General features: G+C 50.3%; 2 protein-coding genes across 3 annotated transcripts; both read right to left on the bottom strand.

Annotated features, from left to right (window-relative positions):
• Window positions 1-12,152: 12,152 nt before the first annotated feature.
• Window positions 12,153-18,793, bottom strand: SUCNR1 (succinate receptor 1). Of its 2 annotated transcripts, XM_051626996.1 has the most exons (4): window positions 16,755-18,793; window positions 16,234-16,342; window positions 15,933-16,121; window positions 12,153-14,272 (listed from the first exon to the last, which is right to left on the bottom strand). In XM_051626996.1, the coding sequence occupies exons 3-4, from the start codon at window positions 15,933-15,935 to the stop codon at window positions 13,265-13,267; spliced, it is 1,011 nt and encodes a 336-aa protein (XP_051482956.1). In that variant the 5' UTR covers window positions 15,936-16,121; window positions 16,234-16,342; window positions 16,755-18,793; the 3' UTR covers window positions 12,153-13,264. The 2 variants fall into 2 exon arrangements, with proteins under 2 accessions (XP_051482956.1, XP_051482955.1); XM_051626995.1 differs by lacking the exon at window positions 15,933-16,121 and having other exon boundaries at window positions 16,234-18,793.
• Window positions 18,794-18,888: 95 nt separating this feature from the next.
• AADAC (arylacetamide deacetylase) lies at window positions 18,889-27,287 on the bottom strand. Its single transcript, XM_051626993.1, has 5 exons — window positions 27,048-27,287; window positions 25,026-25,248; window positions 23,761-23,830; window positions 23,253-23,424; window positions 18,889-22,167 (listed from the first exon to the last, which is right to left on the bottom strand). Exons 1-5 carry the CDS (start codon window positions 27,183-27,185, stop codon window positions 21,559-21,561), a joined length of 1,212 nt encoding a protein of 403 aa, XP_051482953.1. The 5' UTR covers window positions 27,186-27,287; the 3' UTR covers window positions 18,889-21,558.
• Window positions 27,288-27,507: the final 220 nt, after the last annotated feature.

Here is a 27,507-nt window from a genome sequence, read left to right on the forward strand (position 1 = left end):
ATCACCATCAGCACCAGCCCTTAGTGTGTAGATGTGCTGCAGCATGTTAAAAGTGCAAGATAAAGACAGAAAAAGAGAAAGGAAAGAGAAAATAATTAATTCTTCATCAGAAGAGAACAGCAGCAGCTCCCAGGAGCTGGGGAGGGGCTGCAGCCACCCCATGCTTGCATGATCACACGGAATCACACAGAATCCTTAGGGGCTGGAAGGGACCTCAAAAGATCTTCTAGTCCAACCCCCCTGAGGTGTTGCAGCTCAGAGCTCAGCCCTGCCTCACCCCCAGCCTCCCTGGCCCTGCTCCCACCACTGCCCCCCCCGCCTGCAGGAGCCACTGCCAATTCCCACGGGTCCAGTTGAGCCCTACCTCCAAACACATCATCTGCTCTGACATACCCTCCAAACAGATGTTTTTATAGCACATGTTTTCCCAGTCTGAGGAATTAACCAAAGTCCCTTGGGGCTGGTGTTGAGTTCTGGGCATCTCCAGATGCCAGGTTTCCCTGGTGTGACGCTTCCCTGCCCGCAGCCCTTGCCCACACCTGCCCAGACCCACCCCCTCCTGCCTGCCTCAAGCTGTCAGGTCAAAAAGGCGGGCACAGAAGTAGAACTCCTGCCTTCCTCTCATCAAGGATCTGAGTCACACGCCCCCAGTTCTGGGCACTGTCCTGCCATCACACCTTGCTGCGGAGCCGCAAGCCCGAGGTCCCCGCCGCCCAGCGGCGCCGTGCCCAGCTCCCGCCGCTCCCTGAAGGCGGCATAGAAGTAGGAAGCAGAGATGCGTGTCCTAACAATCCAAATTCAGGTAAATTAATATCAGGTCAATTTTTTAAAGTATTTTTGAAGTGAAAAAAGCTCCAGCCCCTGGGGGACACACAGCAAGACCCCGTGCCCAAGGCAGAGCTCTGCTGCGGTTACTCAACACAGAGCACAGTGCCCGAGGTGGGAACTTCGGGTGAGAGAAGCAGGGAAGAAAAATTTTAAAAAAAAGTAGGTCAAGTCCACCAGTGTCTTGTAAAGGTCTCCTCAGCTGAGAAACCAGCCTTGGTAAAGGCCACATCCAACATCAACCGAGTAACAGAAATCTTGGGGGTGGGGCTATTGATGGAGAGCTGAGGCAGCCAGCAGTGGGAGCAGCTTCAAGACGACAAAGGCTGCTTCATTTGGGTTCCAAAGTATTGGCACCTTGCATTCTAGATATTGATATGAAAGATCAAATTACAGAAAGACACAAAAATGAAGATTGAACATCCAGACAGAAGCCCATTGGAACGGGTTTGCAGGTTGCCTGTTACAGGCATAAAGCAGAAACATTCTCTAAAAGAAGAAATACGACTGAAGCCCAGTACAAGGAATCAAACTGAAGCACCTCACACTAAGAAACAGCATTTGAAAAAATTATCTCCAATTACATCTTTACATTATACACCAGGCTTGCAATCATTGGCATGTCACGCAGCAGCTTTCATTAAAAAGCTGATTTCTCTTTGATTTAACTCAAAATAGGAATAAAGTCACTAAGAGGAAGAATTTAAGTCTGTTTATTTTGATAAGTGTCTTGTGTAAAGCAGTGCTGAGTGTTTCAGTGCAGCCTGAAAACTGTTTCAAGAAGTGTGCAGGCTTATTCTTCCTCACACAGGCAGTAGGTCTTAAAATCTGCTTTCATAAATACCACAACAGTCACACAATACTCCTTGGAACCTCATATTTTACAGTAAGCAGAGGAACTGTTAATGAGAACAGGATAATTACAACTAAGCATTAACTCCTCTCTATTTATTTTGGTACCAAGGTCAATTCTGATGTTATTTCTTCCTTGCCAAGTTGTACCAAATACTATGCCCAAAGGTATTGCAGTCAGGAGAAAACAAAGGATATCTTAACTTCTGATGGTGGCTGGAAAATTAATTTCTGGCTTCTTTGAGGATGCTACTGAAGTCACTCTAGGAAATAAAAATGTAAACAAAGAAGAGAGCATCTGCCCACCAACCTCAGCACAAGATGAAGGGGAACATGAAAGATGAACAGCTGGTCCCAGACAAAGGTGAGGACAAGGACTGGGACAGGCATTCAGGGCTCACAACGTCCTTAAAAACCTGAATTCAAAGTGATTTTATGGAAATCAAGGTTTGGGATGAGATCTGCAGATGCAGAGCAGATAAAGCCTAACAAAGTACTCTGTCACAGTAGGCAACACTGGCTGGTTGGAAGACTCTTATATCTGCATTAAGAAACACCCACTGAGGACTTGGCTCGAGTGCCCAGAACCCCAGCTGAAACCCCAGAAAAGCCCCCTGGCCACGCTCAGGGCTGGGCAGGCAGCTCCAGCTCTCTGCAGGATTTATTTCTGGCAGCACAGACACTGGCCTGGGCAGCTGCCAAGAACAAACATTGTCCCCAGCCCAAACACCCAGCACGTCCTTTTCCCAAGTGGGGAAGGGGAAGATCGTGTTTCACGGGGAATTACCTTATGGAAACTGCCAACTTGGATACACACAGGAAAGCAACACCAGGGAGAATATCACAACCTCCACAGTGTGTGTCTTAGCCCTTCAAATCTGGTGGGCCAGGGGTCCCATTGGATGGCAGCAGCCTTTCCCTGCCAGGTGGGAGATGGCTGAGGAGACGCTGAACTCCCTTGGAAAGGGCCCCTCTCCTCGTCCCCTCCCGGCCACTCCAGGTGGAAGTCAGAGGGCTCAGCATGGACCAGGACCCCACCGGTGGGACCAGCTTGGGCAGCAGCTCAGCTGCATTGAGGCAAGTATGGAGGGGAAAATCCCATCCAGATCATCAGATAAAAGGGAACAAAAATATGCCTTCACTATCCCATTTCAGTTTCCAGGACAATGACCCACTACACCCCTCTGTTACTACATGAACTGTTCTGTACATCCCTACTGGCTCCAGAACGTAGCTCCTTACCTACCCAAGCACCTGCAGTGTCACAGCCCAAGCTCTTCTCATGTCCCACACCTCCCAGTACCACAGCCCAGTGCTGCTCTGTGCCTGCCCAGGGCTTCACAGGGGGCTTAAACCCCCAGGCACCCTCCAGCCCAGGCAGAGCAGCTGTGTTGGCCCCAGGGAAATAAGCCAATGTTATTATTTTGCCACAGTTTTTGAAGATAAATTGAAACTTGCCAGAAGGTGACCAAGTGTGTTGTCACTGATTTCATATAATGACCTCCAAAAACACACAAAAATTAAAAGGAATTGAGAAAAAACAACCTGAACACCCAGTAGGCAATGAGAATAAATTTTTCTCTTATGCCAGAAGAAGGTTATTTCCTTATGACAGAGCTACATACACAAACCTCATAAAACCCAGCATTGCTCAGGGTAGTTGATACTCATGCATTTCCTTTCAAATACACCAGGTTGGAAATGCACAACAGAAACTAGTTTTTTTCCGTGCACCAGAAAAAAAATAATATAAAAATTACCAAGTACTTCCTCTCCACTCAAACATCTAGCATTAGGTATAAAGTTATGGTAACCGAGCCTCATCCAGCAGCTTTTAAATTCAGGCCTGTGTAGAAACACACTGTGACAGGATGGTGTTTGTTTTCACTGGCTGCTGCTCGCCCTGGAGAAATCACCACCCATTGTGCTCCTTCCGAGGGAGGATTTCCTCTAGTAAACCTGCCAGGAAGAAACAATCAGGCATCCCGATAGCTTTATTTGGTTAGAAGAATGGTGAAGTCCTGAAGTGCCGCCAGGACTGGGGTGGGAAGCCGGGATGTGAGCAGCCCCAGGCTCTGCCCCGGGAGCCACGGCACTGGGAGCTGCTCCCTGGCCTGGGGAGGGGAAATAAGATGCAGGGTTTGGTTGTGTAAGGGAAAGAAGAGAAAGTCCAATTTATTTATCTTTTTCTTAAAAGCTGGTGTGCAGCTGCCATGGCAAGGGAGGGAAAGCACATCTGGAGCCCTGTGCTCTGCCAGCAGAGGCCGGGGGGCTCAGGCCCCCTGCTCCTGCATGGGCAGCCCTGAGCCCACACAGGGCTCCCTGTCCCGACTGGTTAAACTGGCTCTTCACACCAGCACTTAAACGGGATATTCCCAAGTACCTTCACTTGCAAACCAGCTCTATGGAGTAGCCTCTGTGCACCCTGCCTCCTATTCCCTACATCCAGAGAAATGTGGATCAAGAGGAAAGTGAGACATTACAGAAGTTGCTGACTAGAATAAATATCCATCAGGGACTGGTGCTGGAAAGGCAGAAGGAAGGAATATACAATATCAAAGTGCTCTTATTGCTAATTTCTTACTAATTTTAATGCCAATATGCTTATTAAAGCAGTATTTTCCACTGCAAGACAAACAGTACATAGTTTTGTACCAAAATACTCTAAACTTATTTAAAACCCTTTAATAGCTTCCTAAGGCTCAGCATGTGGCCACCTGGTTTGTGATGGAGAATTCTATCAAATCCCTCTGAAAATGCTACTTAGTCATCTCATGTATGATACATAGTGAGTTGCTGAGACAATCTGGTAAGCTGGATTCAGTGCCATTACATGGCTGATAAAGCTGATAAAGATCATAAATCCATCTGCAAAGAAGCCAAAGGAGACGTGTAACCAAGCTGGGATGTTGGCTGGCAGGTCAGTAACCATGGAAGGAAAACTTGGAGCAGCAGCCCAAAGGGATGAATTAATCCCATGCAAATTCATGCCTATGCTGGTCTCAGCACCAGTTTCATCTGCTGCATGATTTATTACAGGAGGTTTGGGGCCATTTTGGTTCAAAGCCTCCTCACCAGCCCCATGGCTAGAGCAGGATCTTCCACAGGGGTGGCTGCCTGTGTCAGAGCCTTGACTGCAGTTTAGAGCTATTTACTGGAACAACCAGAGAACAGCCTCATCTGTGGATGGTTTGCCCTGTATCCATGACTGTGTCCATTGGGAGGGCAGCAGGCTGGCCCTGGGAGCTGTGACCAGCACTGAGCACTCCCTGCTGCCCCAGCTCCAGGGTGTGCCCCAACCTGTGTGCCCACAGACCAGCTCTGCAATAAGGTGACTTTGTCACCTCCTCAGCTACCTGCCAAGATACACACCAGGCCACAGCCAGGGCTTTAAATAACCTGATGACACGTGGCTAGAAAGAGAAGAAAGGTCAATAGCCAAGGATGTTCCTAACTAACAGCAGATGATCCATCATGAAGAGCCAAGACATTAATAGATCAGTGCTCAATTTACTGATTTTGGCATTTACATTCCTTCTGAAGCATTTGCAGCCAAAACACATTTGCGCTCAGTTTTACACCTGGGACTTGCATCTTGTGCACAGAAACCTTTTCTTCTGCCAGCATTATTTTGCCAAGTGCTCCTCTAACAGAGGCAAAGGGAAGAAAGATGCAGAAGTATCTTGAGGTTGTATCTATATATAAACATTTTGTGTTGTTAAATTCTCATCGTCACCAACCCCAGACAAGTTTCTTTGCCGCCAGCTCATGCTATGCCAGTTTCTGGATATACTCCAGCATGTCATAACTCTGCTTTCCTCCTGCAGCAGCTCTGTGCTAAGCAATCAGCATGGGATCGACCCCTTCCCTGAACCTCAGTAGCTTTTTATTGCCAAGCCCCAAAACGCAGATCTGGATCCTAAGAATTACAGTCGTGTTTAGCTTTTTCAGTTCTCAGCATCACAGGCAGGCAGCATCACTCCAGTGAGCAGGTTAGCAATGTCAGTGGGTCGTTAGAGAACATCAGAGCGGTTTCTGCTCTGGTGATACAAAATAATGACACAGCAAAACTAGCAAGGTCAGGATTATCTGGTTGTTGCAACCAGTGTTTTTGGGGAGCCCTGTGAGCAGAGCCAGGCACTCCTAGGCCTGTCCCTCCCCTGTGCCCGTTACAGCAGGGACACTCAGCTCCTCCGAGTGGGCAGCAGAGCCACGGCTACCACAGCCCCAGCTGCTCTGGCTGCACCCCCAGCCCAGCACAGCTCTGCACAAAGCAGGAGCAGTGTCCAGAGCAAAGCCTGAAAGCAAACCCCACCCCACCGCCAGCTTCTAGGGAAGTGTGTTTGCCTATTTCTGCACCGGCAGAGCCGTTAGCGGCGACCAACGGTTGGGAAAGGCGGCAAAGCCACCGCTTGGTGACACCTTCCTGCTCAGCCATGTTACACCCACCACGCGCAGCAGCAGCTTTTGTGGAGAGATAAAAGTGACAGAAAACACAGTGTCTGAAGTGCTGCTGCTGGGCATGACCCATAAAACCATATCTGAGGCTTAAGGTGTGCATCAGACCAGCCTGAGGACAGGACACCTTTAGGAGCAGCCTGTGCCCTGGGGCAGGACACACAGGCTGGGCTCAGCCAGCCACCTGCATCTCAGGGGCCTGATCACCAGCCCTGCCATTGCTCTCCTCTGCCATGTTTCCCAGCCTCCTGCTTGTATCACACAGAGCCCTCATGCAGGGAGCAGCTCCTGCACCTGCCATTCCTGTCCCTGCACACCAAGAGAGCACTTCACTGCTCTGCAGTGACTTGTAGAGCCATCAGATGGGTCACACCCCCACCCAACACCACACAAGACACTTACACCAGCTTTGTCCCTCCAGCAAGTCACCTAGCAGGGCTCTCCAAGGAAGCACTACCACATCCAGCACCACATCCTGCTACAGATTATCACTTAGTTAGAAAAAGGCATTTGAGAGATGTTCTCTCAGCCTTACCTTCCCAGGCAGCTCCTCCTGCAGGTCCCATACCCGGTGCTCAGGAAGCTCCAGCCCAGCCTGGGGTCCTCCTACTAGTAGGAAGCCAAGCCCAGGGCTCCTCCTTATCCTTCAGCCCCTTGGCTGGGGGCTCCTGGGGCAGGTGGGACCCAGCCACTCCTCCAGGCACCCCACCCAGGCAGGGGACCCTCCCAGCCACACAATCATCCCTGTCAGGCGGGTGGAGCAGCACCACTCACCACATGTGTCCCCAGCTGCTCCCTCTCAGGAGAAGGACCAACCCCACCCCACAGCAGGTGGGACCCATTGTCTGCTTCTCAGCAGCACCCACCTAATCAAAGCTGGTCTCTGGGAAGGCAAAAGACTGTAAAATCAAAACTCACAGCAGCTGGGAGTGCAGAACTTATTTCAAATCCATCATGGGAGTTGCTGGGTTGCTTTTATTTCTCAAATTACTGAATTATTTCAGCTGGAAGGTTATTCATGAGACTTTCCCTCCTGTGATTCTTATGTGACTACATCGGGAAGTGACGTAGGAGGGCAGGAAAAGACAACATGAGTCAAAGCAGCAGTTAAACATTTGGCTTCATTTAGGTGGACCAGAATCAAGATAAGAAATGGAATAGTAGAACTAATTAGGATGAGTCCAACAGCCCCTTGCCATGTCACCTGCAGCATCCTGTCCTCAGGGTGTTTGGGTGTTCAGACCCCTGTGCTGCTGACTCTGGCTATGAAGCTGCTTTGAACAAAGATGCACAAGTGAAAGCATTTCAGAGTGTTCTGCTGTGCGCTCCAGCAGCTGCCTGCAGCCCCTGCAGGTCCTGCTGAGGTGATAACACTGAAAAAGTGAAAGACTGCCTTTATCTGGCTTGCAGACTCACTTGGAGGGGTGATGTTCCCCCTGGCTTCAGGGAGATTATTTAACTTCAATATTTTTAAAAGTGGAAACCAGATTGAAAACAAGCAGAAGTTAATGGAATTAATACTTCTATCGCACGCCACATCAGTAGTGAAGAAGCTGGGGTTGTCCAGCAGTGCCAGCTCCATAGACAGAGCAGGCAGTGCCATCCCAGCAGGGAATGCTCAGCTCGTACTCCAGGACCTTTCCTGACTTTGCAGCCAGCCTTCGCATGGCTCAGCACTAACTCCGCAGCACTGCGGTACCCTGGGGGCAGTCCTGTCCTTCCAGACAGATATTCTTATAAATAATTATGAAAATAATGCAGAGCAGAGGCTACTTTGGCATAGAGCACTGCTGGGGGGGTGGTGGGGACCAGAGCAGGGTCCCTGTCCCCGCTGTAAGTGTGCTGGGCAGGGACAGGGCAAGAAGCAAAGGGCACAGATGGAAATCCTCAAAGTTCCCTCTAAATGTGAGGAAAAACACTGCAGGACATTTTACACACTTAGAGCTGGAGAGGAGCTGAGGTTGGCTTGGCTGTTGAATGAATGAAGAACACACTCCCGGATTTCCCAGCCCCTGGCTCTGCCGGGGGGTTTGGAGCCCAGCGGTGATTTCCCTCAGGGTGGGGGTCCTGCTCCCACAGCCCCTTCCCCTGAAGCCATGAGTCTCCTGCGAAGCCACTGTCCCTCCCCCTGCTGGACCCGCTGGACACCCACAAGCAGCAGCTAAAAGCAGCTCCTGGGGCTGAGGGGAAGCTGAGGGGAGGCAGGGGGTAGGGCTGGGCACCCTCCGTGCCCGGCCCCGCTCCTCGCGGAACATTTATTTTTAGAGCACTTACCGCTGCTAAAACATACTTGGACTGTTTTCAGGCTGACTCACGGCCGAGTTCCTGTTCTGCAGGCCCAGTTTGCTGTCCCCACCCAAAATGAGGGAAGACAAAGCAAAATGAAACTAAAAAAGCCCCCGGCTGGACCCGAGCCGCTGCAGCTCGCAGGGCAGGGGGGCAGGAGAGCAGGGCTTCCCCCCCAGGCCGTGTCCTGCTGCCCCCCGGGCCGCACAAAGCGGGGCCCCGGGGCTGCCGGGGGCCTGGGAGCTGGGAGCACGGGGGCTGGGGGAGCTGAGCTGGAACCTGAGCTGGTTTGGGCAGAACGATGCATTCCGCCTGGGAAGCTGGGTTTTTCCAATCTGAGACCCAAGACCTGACAAGCAAAGCAGGTAGATCCACAGGGAGTCACTTGGGAGGGAGGAAAAGGGTCCTCTTCACTATCAGCCAGTTTGGAAAGGAACTTCAATATGTTGCGGACTATTTATTCTTTTTCAAGATAATTCCTGTAAGGAATAATTTATTTATTTATTTAATCACATGTTTTGCTATTTTTAATTGCAGGAGCAGAAGCACCATAGCAAAACGCATAACAATCAGAATTTTCCGTAACTGGTTTGAGGAAATGGCAGGAGGTGAGGCTTTCAGAGGCTGCCCCTGAACCAAAGGAACAAGCCAGGGCTGTCTCAGCAGGTGGAGGGGACCAGAGCCCAGCGGGTCTCAAACCCACCCGGGTTGTGGAGGAGCTGCTGGGCAGCTCCCCGGCTAACCAGGATGAAATGAGGCTCAGACACGGCGTTACTGAGATCATCAAACTTCGTTCCGCCTCTGCTGCAGCCCCGGCGCTGCTGCAATGCAGGTTCCAGCCACAGGAGAGCAGGAGGAGCTCGGGTTGGGGGCTGGAGCCGGGGCTGAGCTCGGGCTCCTGCTCAGCCCCCGCTCAGCCGCAGTCGGCGCAAAGCTCTGAGCCCTGGTGCCTGGGCACGAGGTTTCTTACCTCGGGGCTTCACTTCAACAGCTGCAGTTTAGTACGATCATCACCATCTCTTCCTCACTCCTGTGCTTTCTAACACTGGTGATGCATAGATAGGATGTATCTGAACGTTCCCTGCTACATTTTCTGTCTAGAGGGAGCTGGTCTCTACTACTTGATATTTATAATTCATTGTCTTCTTCCATTCTGAACAGATTGGTTCTACAGCTTCATTAAAGAAAGAGCATGGATTTTTATTTTGGCTATATATCTTTATATCTGGTTTATATCTCATTCTTCCCATGGAGTGCAATCAGACTTGCCTTTCATAGTTACTGTGGATACACTGGATGACCCCTCAGCTTTGAGTAGGAAGTGGATTAGATGACCTCCTGTAGTCCCTTCCAGCCTGTGTCATCCTGTGACCCTATGGTATTACGTATTTTTGTATTATTAAATAGAAAATATTTCCTGGGATTAAGCAATGGCTGGTCTTAGAGTAAATGGTCAATAAAATCCAAGTTCCTCTTCTTGCAGCTTAGGTGGCCCACAAGCCCAGCTGCTGGACCACAGCATCTGCAGTGAAGACACTGAAAAGAAGGAAACATGAAAATGATCATACAAGGCACAAACCAACTTTCACCAGGGTGGAAATTTGGCAAAAATAGGTGCAGTGGGAGGGAGCAGCAGCTCTTGCCCCTGTGGCCCAGCTCGATGCTGCCCCCAGCCCTTGGTGCTGCTGCTTCATGAGAAACTGCTGCTGTGATGTTGGAACAGCCTTCTTGAATTGCATAAAAACAGAAAAGGGCTCAACAGCTGCCAGCCTGATCCTGCTTAAATCAGAGCTATAGAAGCCCTTCAGAATTTCAGCTAAAGGAGTTAATAACCCATTTCTTAATTAGCTAGCCTTTGTCTTTTGCCTTGTCCTTTGATGGTATGATTACACAAACTAAAGAAATAATAGCAGCAGTTATAAAAAAACAGTTGATGTGATGGATGGGAGCTCTGTTAAGTAATGCAGAGCCCCAAGATGCACAGGTACCAGTTTCTAACTTTGTGCCCTTTTTATGATGGGTAGGTAGGATACGTTTAGAGATGATGGTTCCTAGCTGGGTGCCCAGGGGACAGGGAGTGAAGCACAGGGCAGCAGCTCAGGCAGTTCTGCACGTGCAAAGGAGCAGATGCCCCTGCTCACCTCAGCGGACACAGCAAACCCAGTAATTGAACGTGTTAATCCATACGAGCTGACACTACCCACTGTTTACAGAGAAAAGTCACCTCCTGGCCGTTGATCACCTGGATACAGGCTGCCATGTGCTGCACTGCTGTGTCTCCACTGGGGGGGGGGGCAGTGGCATCCCAGGGCCCCCAGCTCCAGCCTGGGCAGGAGAGCAGGGCTGGATCCCACCAGATCCAGCAGAACCAGGACAGAGATGCCTCCTCTTCCAGCAAAGCCAGCCTTGAGGAGAACATCTGAGCCTGGATCTTCCACACATCAGAGCAACGTGAGCTTCTGCAGGCTTCTGGGAAAAAACAAACCTTGCTTTGGTAACACTGGGACAGGACCCATGTCCTCATGCCTTGGCCATGGTGGCTGTGACATGTGTCAACCTCAGAGCAGCCTGTGCCCACCCAGGGGCAGGAGCGCGCTGGAGTGAGCACTGGGCAGGGTCAGCTGCCTCCCCCCAACAAGCCTCACCCTCCCACAGGCTCCCTGAAGGGGCTGAGGTGTGTTTTCTAATACCCTCAGGAGTGGGCTGTGGCTCACCATTCCCAGCCAGGCCTGATTAAGTTGATCCCATCACACTCCCAGTGCTCCCAGGGGAGCTGCCTATCTGCCCCTGCCCTCCTGCACAGGCAGCTGGGAGCTGGCAGTGCTACCTGAGCCCAGCCTTGCACAAGCTGTTCTGGCAAGTACCTCACAGGCAGAGAGAGGGTTATTTCTCTTCTACCTCCTCCTTCTTTCCTGCCCTGCCTTCCACTGGGGCCCACTGGGAGCTACATGCACACACGTAAAGAAAAGCCCAGCAGCTCCTCTTGTGCCCCACATGAGCCCATTCACAAGAAGAAGCCACTCGTGAGCCAAAAGAGGAAAGCCCCCAGTAGTTGCAGTTTTAGAAGATACACAGTTTTTTGAACAGTCCTGTTCTGGCCACTGCAAAAGGCAAAGGTGAGCCTGCTAAACGTGTGCCAGCTGTACCTGTAGTGCTGCATGGTGCTTTCCCTGGAAGAAAATTCCTCTTTAATGTATTAGTCTCCAACTTTGAAAAGGGAATATTTGGCCCAATGGTGGAAATTCTCTCCTAGCTCCTTTTGTATTGGGCTGGCCACATGCAATGTCACACCTGGCTGAGTTACTGCCTTTGGGTGCTACCTACAATGGATCTTCCAAACAAGTACTATCTATAATGGAAACTCAAGCACAGCCTTATCTGTCCCAGGCTGTGCTGCCATGGCACACATGATGGATCTTTTTTCCACCACTGACAGAGTGATTTAGTGATCTGTGTGTAAAGATCTGTTACAAAGCAAATAAAGAGAAAAAAAAAAACAAAATAAAATAAGGGTTTGCACACATTGCTTTCCAGTCATGACTGAGGTTATTCTGCCCCAGACACCCCACTCCTCCCGCTGGCACAGCCTGGCTGCTGCTTCCAGCTGTGCCAGCACAGGAGCCACTGCCCAGCTGTGGGCCAGCAGCACTTGCTGCAAACAGGAAAAGGGGGGAGCAGTGGTTGCCTAGAGGTCAAATAGCAGATAAACAGACAACTCAACACAAAGGAGGTGCTTTTGAAACAGGGTACCCATTTTATGATCAGGCAGGTACCAATGGACCATGTACAAGTATCACAGATGGACACCACATCAGGAGACACAACTGAACTGAATCCAGGGTCCTTCCCCCCTGCCTGGGGAGCAGAGAGACCCTGGACAGCACAGACAGGGGTAAGGCCAGGGGAGAACAAGTTCTGCTGCTGCAGCAATTCCTCAGGGATGTTGAGCAGAGAACTGGGTTCTCATTAGCTCCTGCATCATTACCGGAACTGGTAATGAAATTTGAATAATGAGGTCCAAAATCTGCTTCAGGCTACACATTCTGTTCACACTTACAGATAATTACATTAAAGTTAAGTCAATCTATATTTTGAAGAGTGACTGCTTGCCCAGCAGTCCCAGTGGGGTATGAAGGCAAATCTCAGTTAAGAACTTAACAGACAGATTTTCTTAATTTTACTTCTTCAAACTGCATCCACGTTCAATATCAAGGAGTGGAAGAGCCCGGCTGCACATGTCTGTGCTGTCCCATTAAATGCTTGTAAGACCAGCAGCCAAACCCATGGCTTTCAGCACTCACAAAAATACACCCAAAACCCCAGGCACAGCCTCCCCCACAGCCCCCAGCAGCCCCTCGCACACCCTCCTGACCTGCCATGCCCGAGGTGCCAGCCCTCGCCACGGCAGCAGGAACTGGGAATGGCCCCAGTCAGGGATTCTGGAAGGCAGAGCTCCCAGGAGGCACAGGGTCTGCAAACACTTCCATAAGGAAGTCCCAACTCTGATCCCCAGACTGTTCCAGCCATGTGAATTAGAGCCCTGACAATTGCTGCAAGCCTAGACCCAGTCCAGCATGAAATTCCAGCTCACTGAGCAGCTGTCCAGGAGCTGCTCGTTTTCCCTCTTGGAACTACCAGGATGATCTGTTATTCTCAGCATTGCCAGGCCATGGGGGAGCATGGGGTCCAGAACATTGCTGCCGGAGTGCTGCAGCCAGGGAAGCAGAAGGAGGTCTCCTGTACACCAAGGTAACAGCGATTTTAGAGGAACACGATCAGCTCATGCACATTCCGTAGCACAAAGTTCTGTCTAGAGGGCACTGGATGCTGCTGAGGGCTCTCCCTAGGACAGCTCCTGCCGGCTCCGTCTACCACTCTGAGAGGTCTCCTGATTCATGCCTTGGCTGCTGGTAGTTGTCAGCCTGCCAAAGAGACCCCGTATTTTTGCCACCAGCAGCTCTCGGAAGTGGTCACCCATTAGGAAATAAAAAACAGGGTTAATGGCGCTGTTCAGGAAGGCAATGGGCCGGGTGATGATGTAGATGGTACTGATGAGATCCTTGGTGCACTCGGACACGTTCAGGGCCGGGATTCGGGAGGCAAGGCGGACGTTGCGCATTATGTGGTAGGGAGTGAAGAGCAGAGAGAAGATAGCCATGGTGATCACCACCAGGGTGAGGGGTTTCTCCAGCGCCAGGGGGGAGCTGAGCTGCTCGCTCCTGTTTGTGAGGAAAATAATCATCTTCACGTAGAAGCAGCACATGACCACCAGAGGGACAAGAAACCCAAAGACAGTCAGAAACATGCTATAGATGAGGCTTTTCTCGGGGTCTCCAGAGCTTGCGTAATCAAGGCACCTGGAGATGTTGGCAGGTGACCCAGGCTCCAGGAAACTGACCAGTGGCAGCAGCTCCAGTATCACCCCGACCCACAGGACGACAGACACGATAAGGGCTGTTTTTGTCTTCTGTAGAAAATGTTCCCTGAAGGGATATTTTATGAGCATGTAGCGGTCAATACTGATAGCGGTGAGGAAAAGGATGCTGCTGTACAGGTTTGCATGCAGCAGGAACCTGTTGCTGTGGCACAGGTTGATCTCCGTTACCTGCTCATCTCTGGAGTAGCTGTTCACCAGTACTGGAAGAGTACAAAGAAATAATAGATCTGATAATGATAAATTGAACAAGTAGACGTTGCAACTTTTCCATTTTTTCAGGCAGAAAATATAGCCAAGCACAGCAATGATGTTTCCAGGGCAGCCTATAATGAACTCAAGGCTGTACATGGTGGAAAGATAATACTTTTCCAGGACTCTGTTCATCCCCAAACAGCCACTTGTCTCGTTCACAGCCTAGAAAGCCAAAAGGGAAAATATAAACACCAAAAATTAGTAAAAGGTAATTGCATGGCTGTTTTGTTTTGTTTCTTTTTTGCTGCTGTAATAGGTGAGTATCACACGCTGGTTCCTTACAGCTCGTGCACTAAGCAGAGGCTTGAACCCGAAGAATATCCCTGATGCACACAGGATTTCTACTTACACGTATTGACCAGAACTACTGAGCAAAAGGAAAACTTGCACGAGCAAAGGCCCATGTGAGGAAACTGAAGTGAGACCTCACCTGAAGGCATCTGCCACCACCTGCTGGGGCCTGGAAAGTGAAACTCACCCGTCCCCACTTCACCACAGCCCCGGCTGGAAGTCATCTGCCTCCCTCTTACCCAACATCCGTCCCACGGTTCCTCACTCATCACAGAAGCAGAAGTCAAGACTGCTAATTGACAAACCCTGCAATAGGGCCACATTCTGACGTTGGTGCTCAGAGCTCATTGAGTGCCAGCAAAGCACATGCTCATGATGTGAACTGAACCACTGCACGATGTTGATGGTAACTGGGCCCTTCGAAGCCAAATTCACAAAGTTTGTCACTTCTGTTATTAATTTCCAGTGAAGTGACAGCTCAGGGCATGATTTATTCAGTCACAGCTCATAACTTCTGCTGAACACAGCCCCCCTGTGTAACAGGGTGCCCCACGCCCAGCCCCACAGAGGGGAGCCTGTCCCGTGGGACAGCCCCAGGCCCACGGGGCTGTTGCATCCCCAAGAGCTTCGGCAGAGCTGCCACCCTCCTGCTCTGCTGGTGCATTTTCTCTTTGGCTCCAGGCAAAGAGCTTCTCCTCCCTGGGCAGTAAGCACCACAATCCCTGCTCTTTAAGGAGCAAAGCTTTCTAGGAAGCTGTGTTAAGCATGAGCTTCCCCGAGGACAAATTCTGCCTTCTTTCTGAAGGTTGATTTAAAAAATGCTTTTATGCTACAAGAAGCAGCAGAATCCAAGTGCTCAATCCTCTCCCTCAGGCAAAGACACTCACACCCACCTGCAGGGAACTGCAGGGTAAAGAAAGCTTTTAGCAGAGCCTCTAGTTATAAAAACAACAGCAAACAACTAGCGAAACAGCAGGGGAAAACAAATTATTAGAAAACCAAGATACGGATTAAGACTGCAATCAAGCTGAACCCAGGCTCTGAAGAAGCACCGTGCCTGCCACAACCACTGCTCATGATGGTCTACACAGACCATGCAGTTACCGCCGGTGCGTTGGAAGCTGCTCTGGTGGCTAGAAGCTCTTGCCAGGTCGCTGCCCTCAAAGCACCGTATCTCACGGTGGATCGTGGGGCGGGATAAAGTCCAGCACGTACAAAACTTCCTACAGCTACAGCCAGCAAACACCTATCCCGCGTGCCACAGGGGCTGAAGGTGCGTGCAGCCTGTCCCCGCCGGGCTGTGCGGGATGGGGAGGAAACTCGAAACCTCCCGCGCTGGCACTAGGGCTCCAAATACAAGCAATAATTAACACTTCACCGCAGTGACAGGCACATAAGTTTAGGTAGTTGTCAGAAAAAGTCCGATTAACCAGTGCTAAAGTCAGTCAGGGCAAAGCAACGCGGGGGCTGGTTTGGCGATGCTCTCACGGGGGAGCAGCGGGGTGCGGGTTCATCCCCCGGGACAGCTTACCATGGCGGGACCCCGGCTCTCCTGATGGCAGCTGGGATGCGGGGGCAGGGCTGGGATGCGGGGGCAGCGCTGGGATGCGGGGGCAGCGCTGGGATGCGGGGCGCGGTGTCTCGGTCCCTCGCGGGGAGCGGGGCTCAGTCACCCAGCAGCGGGGCGGAGCGGGGGGACGCGCCTTGCGGCAGGAAAGTGCTGCGGGAGGAGGGGGCACGGGCACTTCCCCTTCCAGCAGCCCGGGCAGGGAAAGCCCTGCCGCCCTGCCCGCAGCCCCTGCCCCCCAGCGGGCCCTGAGGAAGGATCTCACCTGAAACGCTCCTGCGGGGCCAACCTGGCGATCTTGCAGCGAGGTCTGCTCAGGGCACCCGGAGAGTCCTGGGCTCACCTGACCAGGAGCCAGCAGGGGTAATAAGGAACTGTCACAGGAAGACAAAAAGCCCTGTGTGTGACATCGATGTGTGGTGGAGGCAGACGCTGCTGGGGGTACCGGCCTGACCTCCCAGGTCTTAGCCAGTGGTTTAAGACTAAAGGATGGTGTGTGTTTGTGTGCACGACCACCTAACCACGTCTGTCTGTCCCTGGAGTCAGAAGTGGGAGGCTTACCATGAGAACGGATCAAAGCGGCAAATACAAAGTAGTTAGATGTAAACATAAGGTAATTTATTAAGGCAACAGATGTAATGAGTTTGACACAGCTGTTGATAACTGGCCTGGCTACAATAGTGCTACTAATAGATGTTAATATTGCAGCAATAATAATATAAGGTAGACAATACACCCAGAGATGCTGTCATCCCTTCCCAAAAGGTGAAAGTTGTGATGTCTTACCTAAGGACACATCCCCGCCCAGGGGGAAGAAGAGAGGATCAGGCCCCTCAACCTGTTCCAGGGGAGATGCTCTTCTTGCCCCAAAGGAAGGATTCAAAGACTAATTAACCACCTATTGACAAGGGATTTAGGTCATAACTAGTGTATTGTTTGGTTCTTAACAGACCAATTATAGAAATAATTAGGGAAAAGGCAAAGGAGATGCCCAGTGCCTGCTTCGTATGTAAATTCAAGTATTGTTAGTGCCCAGGGCATGTTCCACATGCAAACATCAAGGCCTTTATTGCACAGTCTTATGATCATGGAGCCTTGATGTGTGGCACCTGGGTGTGCCAACAAGCAGACAAGGACCGGGTGGATCCCTCCCAACCAGTGAGTTGGACCTGTCCTCCCTAACAGATGTAAATGACCCTACTTGTTGGGTCCAAGGCACTGCTCATCTTGCCTTCCAAGAAAGTTAAAACAAAGCACAATACAAGTTCTGTTTTCCCACAGGAACCTTCACTCACCCAGTGCTGATGCTCCTCACAGACCTTCCCACACGTGGGGAACCAGGACTTTTTCCCCTATCCCACTGAGAGGCAGAGGGATTTATTTTTCAAACCAAATTGTGCTGTTGAAAGGGGCTGTTCCACCAGGCAGCAGCTCGTGGAGCTGCCCCACAGCCTTGGCTTGGGAAACGCCCCCAGACCCACTCACTACCCCTCCTGTCCCCCAGGGTGGCTGAAAGGGCTTTGGAGAACACAAGGTCTCTCACAGACAGCTGTGCTGAAAGAACAGATTAACACAAGTAGTAAATTGGACATTTGCATTTGCTTACAGAAGCCTAACCTTCCAGATCAGATTCAGGTGCAGAAGGAAGGAAAGAGACATTTTTGGGGTAGGGGCACACTAGAGAGGTAGGGGTGGAAGCACCCTTGCTCCAAGGGTGCACGAGGTGCCCTGGGGAACAGAAGGGGTTCTGCTTTCTCCAGCATCCCACAGGAGCCCCAGGCAGCAGTGAGTGCCAGAAGGGTGGGAGGGCAGAGGGACCCTTGGCCACCCACACAGTTTCCTGACCCCAGATACATGTCCCTAGTGACTTGGCAGGGGAAAATTCACCCCAATCCTGGGAGCCCTCTTTCCAACAACCCCCCAGGAACACACTTACTGCAGCCTGTTGGCCTGTCAAGGAGCGTTGTCAGCAGAAACCCTTCCTCTGGGAAAGAACCTCCTGCAGCCACTGTCCATCCGAGCAGCCCCGGAGTTGCAGAACTTCTCTGCTCTGTTTTACAGATGTCTGTAGGATTTCTCAGGCAAGCTGGTGAAATGCTGCTGCCTAGATTTTATCCCACAGCTTCCAGCCACTTTGAACTAAACCAGGAGATGAGAGCAGGCTCTGGCTGTAAATTGATCCTGTTAAATTCAATGGGTTCTTCAGTGTCCTGTGGGCTCTGAAGAAGAAATGCAACTGGAATCAGGCTCATTTGTTGCCATTAAATACCTATTAGTCAATTCATATTAGAGGCCTATTACATGAATCATGCATATTTAACAACTTATCATGATGTATTTGCATTTGACTGATAGCAATGAGTCATTGAGGGACACAGCAGAAGTGCTCACTAAGCTGCTTTCTATCATTTAGCAGCAGTCCTGGCTAACCAGGGAGGTCCCAGTAGACTGGAGACTAGCAAATGTGATCTCCATCTAGGGGCCACAAGAAGGGCCAAAAGGAGGATCCTCAGGCTGACCTCAGTGCTGGGAAAGGTTATGGAACACATCATCTGGAGTACCACCATGTAGCACATGCAGGACAGCCAGGGGATCAGGCCCAGCCAGCATGGCTTCATGAAAGACAGATCCTGCAGGACCAACCTGATCTCCTTCTATGATCAGGTGACCCACTTAGTGGATGAGGGAAGGGCTGTGGATGTCACTTACCTGGACTTCTGTAAAGCCTTTGACACTGTTTCCCACAGCATTCTCCTGGAAAAACTGGCTACAGAAGCTTCCCAAGGCAGAGCTGGCTTAGAAACAGAACTTGGGAACAGTTTAGCTTGGCTTGAACCGAGTTTACCACGGCACTTTGCCCTCCCTTACTGGGAACTGTGCTAACTATATGCAGGGCCTGAAAATGAGGACAGACATGAGATTGCCGCTGTTATTCTATTTATTTATTTTTTTCCCCTGGAAAGAACAGAGCTTCATTAATAATGTACATTTCAACAAGTCCAACACCTGGATTTCTATCGCTCCCCAAAAGCAATAAAGCTCTTTTCTCAACAACCACCTCCCATGAAGAGAAGGAGGAAAGGGCATTTGCTGCAACATAAACCACATATCAAACACTTATTTGTGTGTCTTTTTAATATAAAATACAAAAGACAGCTGAGTGCAATAGGGCTTTCTGAATAAGCCCAGCAGAGGAGGTAAATGCAAGGCCATTATACACACCAGTGAACATCTGAATATCATAATGATTATTTGCAAATAGGAGAAATAAACATGGTTCAGCTTCTAAAAAATACCTTTTTTTCTTCCCTCCCCTTTATTGTGATGTACTTTAAGGTTAGTGAATATTCGCTCTACTCATATCTGGGATATAAAAAGATATCCTAGCTTTTCTCTGAAGATAAAGCCAACAAATCAGCTAATCTTTAAGTATCACAGAAGCTGCTTTAAAATTTCCCATGTGGCTGATAAATACTGGCTCCTCATATACCAGATTTTAAAGATTTTGCTCACTCAGGCAGTTGCTGTTGCACTGGAGGGTAGCGTCTGAAAAATGGAGCCTTTCTCGTTCTACGCTGCAGTAAAGCTTCAAAGAAGTGGTAAGAGGGCAGTAGAGACACGAACCTCCCGCCCCACCTGCCCTGCCTCTCCGGGGGTGCAGGGACTCCTGCCGGGCACCAGGATCTGCACCAAATATTGCACAGCCTTGTTTTGTTTCAGCACAGGTTTCTCAACTTGGATTACGTTGAGGCTGGAGATACAGCAAAGCTCTCAGCCCTGTGAGCCGGCATCTGGGATTACCTTGTCTTCCTGCAGGCTTATGGATACGGAGCACCCAAGTGAAAGGGTCCCTCTGCAGCAGCTTTTGTTGCTGCCAGGCAGGTGCCCTGCACCGTGCTGGGTGTCAGAGGGGCCATCCCAGGCAGCTCCAGATTCTCCAGGCTGGTGGCAAAGGATGGAGATGGGCTGTCTTCTGCTGGGGAGCCCTTAGCTAGGGACTTCTGGACAACCTTAGTACGAATATCTGAAACAAAACAGCTTTAGGGGTTAACCCTTAAATGGAGCCTTTTTGGGGTGGTTTTTACAATTTTCTGGTAAATTAGTTGTTCACCACAGCTTCTGCTGCTCCTGCCAGAAACACTGATATTGTAATTTTCACTGTCTCATTTTGTGCCTCACCAAGCATTTCCTGCTCCAGAAAATTTATTTTAGCAATTAAATCAAAAGCATGCACAGTCCAATCAATAATTCATGTTTAGGTCCTAGTGGTTAAAAGCCATTTACTTTCTTTTCCAAGCAGAGTCCCATAGGAGCACACAGGACAGGCTGGGGAGAGCATCCTTTTGCCTAGAGCATGAATTTTTCTACTGCCTTCCAGGTGTATGTGTATATATATGCCTGCTTTTGGATCCAGGCTTTGTGCATGTCCCCCTCTGACACAAACAATCACTGTCCCCTCCAAATGTTCTCTTAAGCAAGTCATCTTCTGCTGTGTATTTTGGAGAAAGACTGGAGCAGAAAAAGGAAAGCAGCAACCATGCCATATGCGTTTGGCCTAGAGCTGCACACGCAGGAGGGAAAAAAAACAAAACAAACCCCAAACCCAAACCAGAACTGAAGGTTCAGTATCTTTTATGCAATCCAGGATGCTAGAAGTACCTGCCTGTGGTGTGTTGTGGTCAGTGTAAAACCAACGGGCAACTAACCTGTGCATGCACCGATCAGAAATGTTTCAGGTTTATATATAAAACCCATTTACAGAGGGCATTTGCTCGGGGCTGACAGCTAAGTGGTGCTTTGTTTTCAAGCCTATAAAGCTGCTAAGCTAATTTTAAAAATTCATATGTAAAAACTGCTGAACAATTATAAGGATAATTAGAACACAAGACATGGCTTATTTAATAAGTAGAGCACAAAGCATGCAGCAGTGCTATTGTGAGGCCAGGATCTTCATGAATACCCGGTGCTGTTCTGTTGCACCATGTTCTTCCAGTACAGGCATTGAAGAAAGTAAATGCTGAGCAAGACAGGGGCTTTTTAAGAAGGAAAAAACAGAAAGCAAACCAATAACAGAAGAGCATCTGTGCCATGTTCCAGCTGTCCTGTGTGGTCTTCAGGTGCTTCCCTTGGGCTGTGCTGGAGAGGGGCAGCACACAGATCTGCCAGGTCCCTGCTCAGCCCATTGCCCAACCGGCTGCTGGGCCTCACTCTGTCTCCTGTGGGAGAAGGACAGGGAGCACGAGGCTGCCCAGAGGCAGAGACACCAGTGCCCGTTTGCACAGGCTGAGGCTGGGACATTGCAACAGGAGGGGACAAGAAGCAACTGAGTCAAGAGGGCGAGTCCTGCTGGCCTTGGCAGCAGGGCCAGGTGAGCCAGGCGGGGCTGGGCACCCCAACCTCTGACCTGGGCAGCACAGAACCCCTGGGGCAGCCCAGGGGCTCTGACTCCCAGGACAGCACTGGAAGAACTTCTGGGTTAGAATCAGACCGATTTTCCTGCCCGAGCAGACGAGCAAGGCCCAGGCAGCACAGGACAGCAGAGCAGCAATCCCTCCCTCCCCCCCAGCCGCACGTGGGCAGCGTTCCCAACTCATAGGTTCTCCTGCAGCCACTCGATGTACCCGTCCACCAGCCGGCGCCCCACGGCCAGCTGGGCAGGCCCCGAGCTGAAGGAGAAGACCCCGTGGAAGGCATCCCTGGCGTGGTGGTGCGTGACGGGGACGCCCAGGGCCCGCAGCCGCGTGGCGTACATGAAGCCGTCGTCCCGCAGGACGTCGTGCTGGCAGGTGAGCAGGTAGGTGCGGGGCAGGCGGCGCAGCCGGGCAGCGCTGGCCAGCAGCGGGGCCGCCCGCACGTCCAGGAACCCCGGGAACCGCCGCCCCAGCTCCGGGCTGCCGGGCACAGGAGCCCTGTAGCTGTGGTGTCCCCACAGCTCGGCGGGCAGCAGGGCGCTCCAGTTGACAAGTTGGAACAAGTGGCTGGCTTCCGCCGGGACGTGCCGGTTGGCAGCCATCGCTTCCCGCAGAGACGGGTCCCCTGTGAAGTACTTGCTCCAAAACCCGACCATAAGTGACCGGGAGAGTACAGGCTTGTCTGCGTTGTCTTGGTAAGATGGCAAATTTAGGTCCAGGGTTTGGAGAGCAGGGTAAATCAAAGCTTGGGCTTTGAGATTAGTTTCAACTTCGGGGTCCTCCAATAGCTGCAGAATCAAACAATTAAAAGAAGTCAGTCAAAAAGTGTTTCTTCTCCTACACTGACAGATGATCTTTAAGGAATTAACACACACTTTTTACAACATAAGAAAAATAAGATTATCAACAAAACCAGGACAGATTAAAGAAATTATAAATTCATATTAACAACTGTCAAACATCAAATATAATTTAATTTTGTTTCTCAGATTGAAGGATAACAATATTTGGGAAATATTCTTTTTGAAGCATTGATGCTTTCCAAAATAGTAACAAATGCTTTTGCTGACTATAGAAAGTTTCCACTCTTATAGCCTAAATACTGCAGGTTTCTGAAACTCCTCTAATCATTTCACACAATTTGGATCTTAGCCATCTGCTGGGTTTTTTACTCCTGAGGCAGTAGAACTCAAACGCCTACGATTCTGTGCATTTTAGACATGAGAAGAAATAAAACATGATGAATCACTGACATTTTCTGTATATCAGCCTTTCCCCCTCTGCACTAACACATTTCCACCTTGTCACTCCTCTTCTGCCTTCAGTGTCTGCAGCAAATTCCCAGCCTCTCCAAATGAGATTCATTACAATCCAAAGAACTTTGAGACAGCACCAAAGTCACCCTGACTATTTCACAGACCCAAAGGCAGCTTTTCAAAGGTAGGGATCCAATGACACTTCAACATTTAGTCCTTTTCTTTTTGCTGCTATTTACATCTGTGTAAGTCAAACTGCTAGAATTCCCTTTTCAAACAACATACCTAAACCAGTCAAAATGGGCCTGAAGACAGAGTGATAAGCCCTAATTCTAGGGCTGAGTGCCTTCTTCAAGGTGTAAATGTCTGGAGGACATCACAGCCACTTTGATGCCATTGAATGGCTCAGGTGAGCTTGTGTGGAAGCTCAGAGCCCGCGTGGACAGTCCTGCACGACATCCCATGTGCACCCACCACAGGAGACCTTTTGGAGGCGTGCAGGCTTTGGGCAGAGGGTTTTTTCACTCTCTTACAAGAGTTCATGAAATGAAAAAAAACCGACACAAAACAAAACAAAAAAGCTCTGAGCTAGCAAAAAAAGACTGTTGGTTTTTTACCTGTTGTGCCACAGCTGCAGCCAAGTTGCCACCTGCACTGTCTCCTGCAACACAGACCCGGTCGGGGTCCACCCCGTACTGGGCGAGGACACTTCTCTGGAGGAAGAACTTGGTCACCGCGTACACGTCCTCAAACTGTGTGGGGAAATGGTGCTGAGGTGCCAACCTGTAACTGGTGGGGGGAAACACAAGGGGGTTACCTCCTGCTGGCTCTAAAGAGGAAGGCTGGTTGCTGGTTTCTGCCCTAGCTACTGAGTGGTTATTATAATAATATACTGAGTATATTATTATTTATGGGAACTATTTATCCTGGATGATCCAATATTTTTGTTACACACCCAGCTTCATAAAGCAGCATCCAAAACAACCACCCACAATTCACCCCTGCAACCCTGAGACTTTTCATTTACAAATACTCAAAGCTAGCAGGAGAGCACATGATCAAAATGTGCAAGATGAGATTAATTGATCCCAAACCCTCATCCCACGCAGAAGGACAATCTCTTACTTGACTGACACTACGACGGCGTTTAACCTGTTTGAAGTCCACCTGCTCACCTGGTCATAGGTCTGCATGCCTGCAATGACAGGAATCCCTGAGGACATGTCACAGCACACACAGAAGGGACACACACAGGATGTTCCTCCCCGCAGGAGCTCCCAGGGGACTTTCCAAACCTCCCCCCAGCCCTTGCTCTGCAGCAGCCCAGCGCCTCTACACACGCTGCTTTACCCAGACACACAGGCTGGGAGGTGTAATCCCACTGTCACTTGAATGTTACCCAAAGGGTGAAAAATACCACGTTATTTACACCTCTGAGCACTACACAATGAGGTCCTGGAGGCTCAGCTTTCATGGCAGAGAATAACAAGCCAGAAGCACAGGAGGGGCTGGATGAAGCCCCCAGCTACACAGACACCTCCACACTGAAGCTGAAGAGTTTGCCTGGAAAACATTATGACTCCTTGTCCCTGAAAAAAGCAGCCCTACAACTAAGCCCAAGGTATGCGTTGGTTGTTGGGAACTCCAGCCATATCTACTGCACCTCCAGTGCCAGTTTGGGTGGTGGCCCAGATGATCACTCTGTCCATTTATGTAAGCGCTGGAGGACAAAGAGAATGTGCTCAAGGGGGGAACATGTCTGGGAGGGAAGAGAAATCACTGCCACAAAAATGAACTAGCAGAAGCACAGAACCACAGTGCTTTAGAAAGCCTCTGGGCATGACATGGAAGGACACAGCATCAGCTGAGCACTAACAGCACAACTGTAACAGAACTAAAGACACACTCTCACCCTCTTGGGACCATGCTTATGAGAAATAAAGATGCAGTTATAGATGCCTTCTGATATGGCAAAACTCCCCAAAATAGATTTCAGGGGACAGTAAATACCTCCTGCCCTTCTCCAAGCAAGAGGTATGAGGAAGCATCTGAGAGTCAAGCTTCTGGGAAGCAAGGAACCCCCAGTCTCTGCATCTCCGTTTGATTTCTACCCCCACGTGGATGTTATTTTCTTTATTCAGACACTTGTTTTTGTCCATTTCCCCTACTGACACTACATAACCCAGTCAGGGCTGCAGATAAAACACAAGAGAAGCAGAGCCCTGAACCAGATCCTTTGTCTTCCACTTCAAGATATGCTGACCAACCTCTCCCAGACTGGTGCATTTTAACTGGTGCAACACCAATTCCATCACCCTCTCCCATAAACCAAAAGGCAACACACAGCATTGAGATCTGCACAGATCCCAGGTACTGACAGAAGAACTCACCTACATGTCCCAGGCACCATCCGCCACCGTGGAAGTAGAGCACTGCCCTTCTCAGTCCATCAGAGGGCTTTCTGGGCAGGTAGAGGCGCACTTGGACATTGCTGAGCTCCGTGTCCCTCACAGTGATGTTCTCATCGGACGTGGGCGGGACATAGTCAGCAGACAGGAACAGCATCAGAAACTCCATGCGGTCCATCAGCCCCAGCTTGTCAACAACCTCTGCCTAAAGCCCGAGACAAAGGAAAGCAGGACTTGAAACACAGCCTCAGCTACTCCCAGATGAGGTTTTCATTAAGCCTTTTGATCCTCTGTACAAGTCAGTCCAGTTGCTGTAGAAGGCAAAGCCAAATGCTGCTCACTGGGAAAAGTCACTCTCTGGCCCTGTCACACTGTCCAGCCTGAGCTATTCAACTCCCTGATCTCCATCACCTCCATGGGAAGCTCAGCAGTGGTGGCTGGAGGGCAGCCCAGGGGTCACCACCACTTGTCACTGCTAGGACAGTGACTGGAAACACAGGCATGAAGGATAACAAGGGCACAACAGAGAATGTGAAGTAAGGCAGGGTGAGCTGAAAGCTTCTGATGCCCAACAGGAGGGTCTGCTCAGTGATCCAGACTGCCTTGTTTTTTCAGACAGCTCCCTCAAAACCAAGAAACAGCTGCTGCAGTGGTGAACTCCAGAAGCCAAGGCAGCCAGGTCTTTCAGGATGCCAAGAACATTGGTGGCACAAATATAGGGATAGAGAGTGACAGAATCACTGAATGGTTTAGCCTGGAAAGGGCCATCTAGTCCAACCCCCTGCAGTGAGCAGGGACATCTTCAACCAGATCAGGTCACTCAGACCCCATCCAACCTGACCTGGAATGTTGCCAGGGATGGGGTGTCTACCACCTCTCTGGGCAACGTGGGCCAGTGTCTCACCACCCTCACTGTAAAATATTTCTTCTGTATACCTAGTCTAAATCTCCTCTCTTCTAGTATAAAACTATCACCTCTTGTTCTGTCACTACAGGGCCTGCTAAAAAGTCTGTTCCATTTGTCTTATAAACTCCTTCAGGTACTGGAAGGAGCTTTAAGGGTTCCCTGGAGCCTTCTCTTCTCCAGGCTGACTCACTCCAACAGCTCCATGTCATGGCAGCCAGGGCTTTCTTGAGTGCTTGAAGAGAAGACCTTCCTGGCCAGGAGGGCCCGCCAGCAGCAGTGTCACTCCCCTTTTTCACACAGTGTGTTTGAAATGGCTGGCTAACACGAGTGCAATGAAGCAGAAGCCAGGGATATAACAGCTATAAAAACAGCATGGGAAGATGCAAGGACCAGGTTGTCAGTGGACACTGCCATGGAACTGCTGGTGGGGTGTAACACCACTGCCTGTATGGATTGCAAAACAGTTCTGTGCTGCCGAGCTAGGGACTGGGTTTTGGCAGGCAAGGCTACAGTGGTATTAAAAGTTTTATACAGAGAGAGAGCACAGTTAACTTCTACATGCTCTAGTGTTATCAGCCCTGTGATTAGCTCTGTGTAATTTTTAGGATCATTCTGTCAGTAGATTTCTATGAAACCACAAAAACTAGTGGTTTTTAAGAAGTACACTAGTTTCCCTTTCCCTGCTGCCCAATGCAACACTTCCAAGGAAGGTCAATAAGCAGGTCCTGGGGAAGCTTGATATACAGGTTCCAAAGAAACTTGTTACACCAGATCTGAGAAACTGGAGAAATGGAAAGAGCCACGTTTCAGCTGCAGGGGAGCAGAGGTTGCAGCCCCACCTTGTGTGCCCATACCTGCCCTGTCCCATTACACAGCACATTCCCATACTCTGAACAGTGCTTTCTCAAGACTGCACAACTAAATCTAAGTTTCTTTATAATCAGTTACAGTGAATTCAGTGTTAATTCCGGCCACTACTGACCACCACTTGGAATATAACCCAGAGTTTGTTCTACAGGGAGGTGTGACATGAGGCGTCGCTGTGTCTCTATCAGCCACAGGCCCCCGACCATCCCCACTGCCCCTCCCCAGCTCACCATGTGCCACAGGGTCCTTGAGCTAGCATCCAGAAGCATCACTTTCCAGTGCTCATCGATGTCCTCGGGGAGAGGGGTGTAGAGGTAGTAAGCAAGGAGGGCAGAGGCGAGGCAGAGGCAGAGCAGCTTGGCTCCCATCGCGCGGTCCCGGCTCCTCCGCACTGCCCGACCCAGCTCCCAGCAGCTCCACCCCAGCACACGCAGGGTAAAGTTAATCCCATGTTTTCCTTGGGTCCCAGCCAGGCAGTGATTTCCAAGCTGATCTCCCAGGACAGAGGTTACTCTGCCAGGCACCTCCCAAGAAAACATGTTTCTTCAGCAAGGTGTTCAGCTGCTCAGAGCCAACTGAGCCAGCACTTCAACCCCAGGTCTAACATCACAGCTCCTACCTCCATCCCACTATTACCCCCTTTCCTGCCCTCTGCAACAACAGCCAGCACGAGGGCTCAGGGCCCCTGGA

This window comes from Apus apus, chromosome 8 (assembly GCF_020740795.1).
Source record: "Apus apus isolate bApuApu2 chromosome 8, bApuApu2.pri.cur, whole genome shotgun sequence".
NCBI classification, from domain to species: domain Eukaryota; kingdom Metazoa; phylum Chordata; class Aves; order Apodiformes; family Apodidae; genus Apus; species Apus apus.

Bases quoted from the DNA above. Each gene is read 5' to 3' on its own strand.
- SUCNR1 (XM_051626995.1), bottom strand. From the start codon at position 16,578: ATGTTTACATCTAACTACTTTGTATTTGCCGCTTTGATCCGTTCTCAT. The intron at 14,273-16,233 runs GTGAGATCCTTC...TTGGCTTTCTAG, and splicing joins GCCCCGCAGGAGCGTTTCAG to GCTGTGAACGAGACAAGTGG.
- AADAC (XM_051626993.1), bottom strand. From the start codon at position 27,185: ATGGGAGCCAAGCTGCTCTGCCTCTGCCTCGCCTCTGCCCTCCTTGCT. The intron at 23,831-25,025 runs GTGAGTTCTTCT...CTGTCATTGCAG, and splicing joins ATGGTGCCTGGGACATGTAG to GCATGCAGACCTATGACCAG. The intron at 23,425-23,760 runs GTAAGAGATTGT...TCCCCCCACCAG, and splicing joins GCCGTCGTAGTGTCAGTCAA to TTACAGGTTGGCACCTCAGC.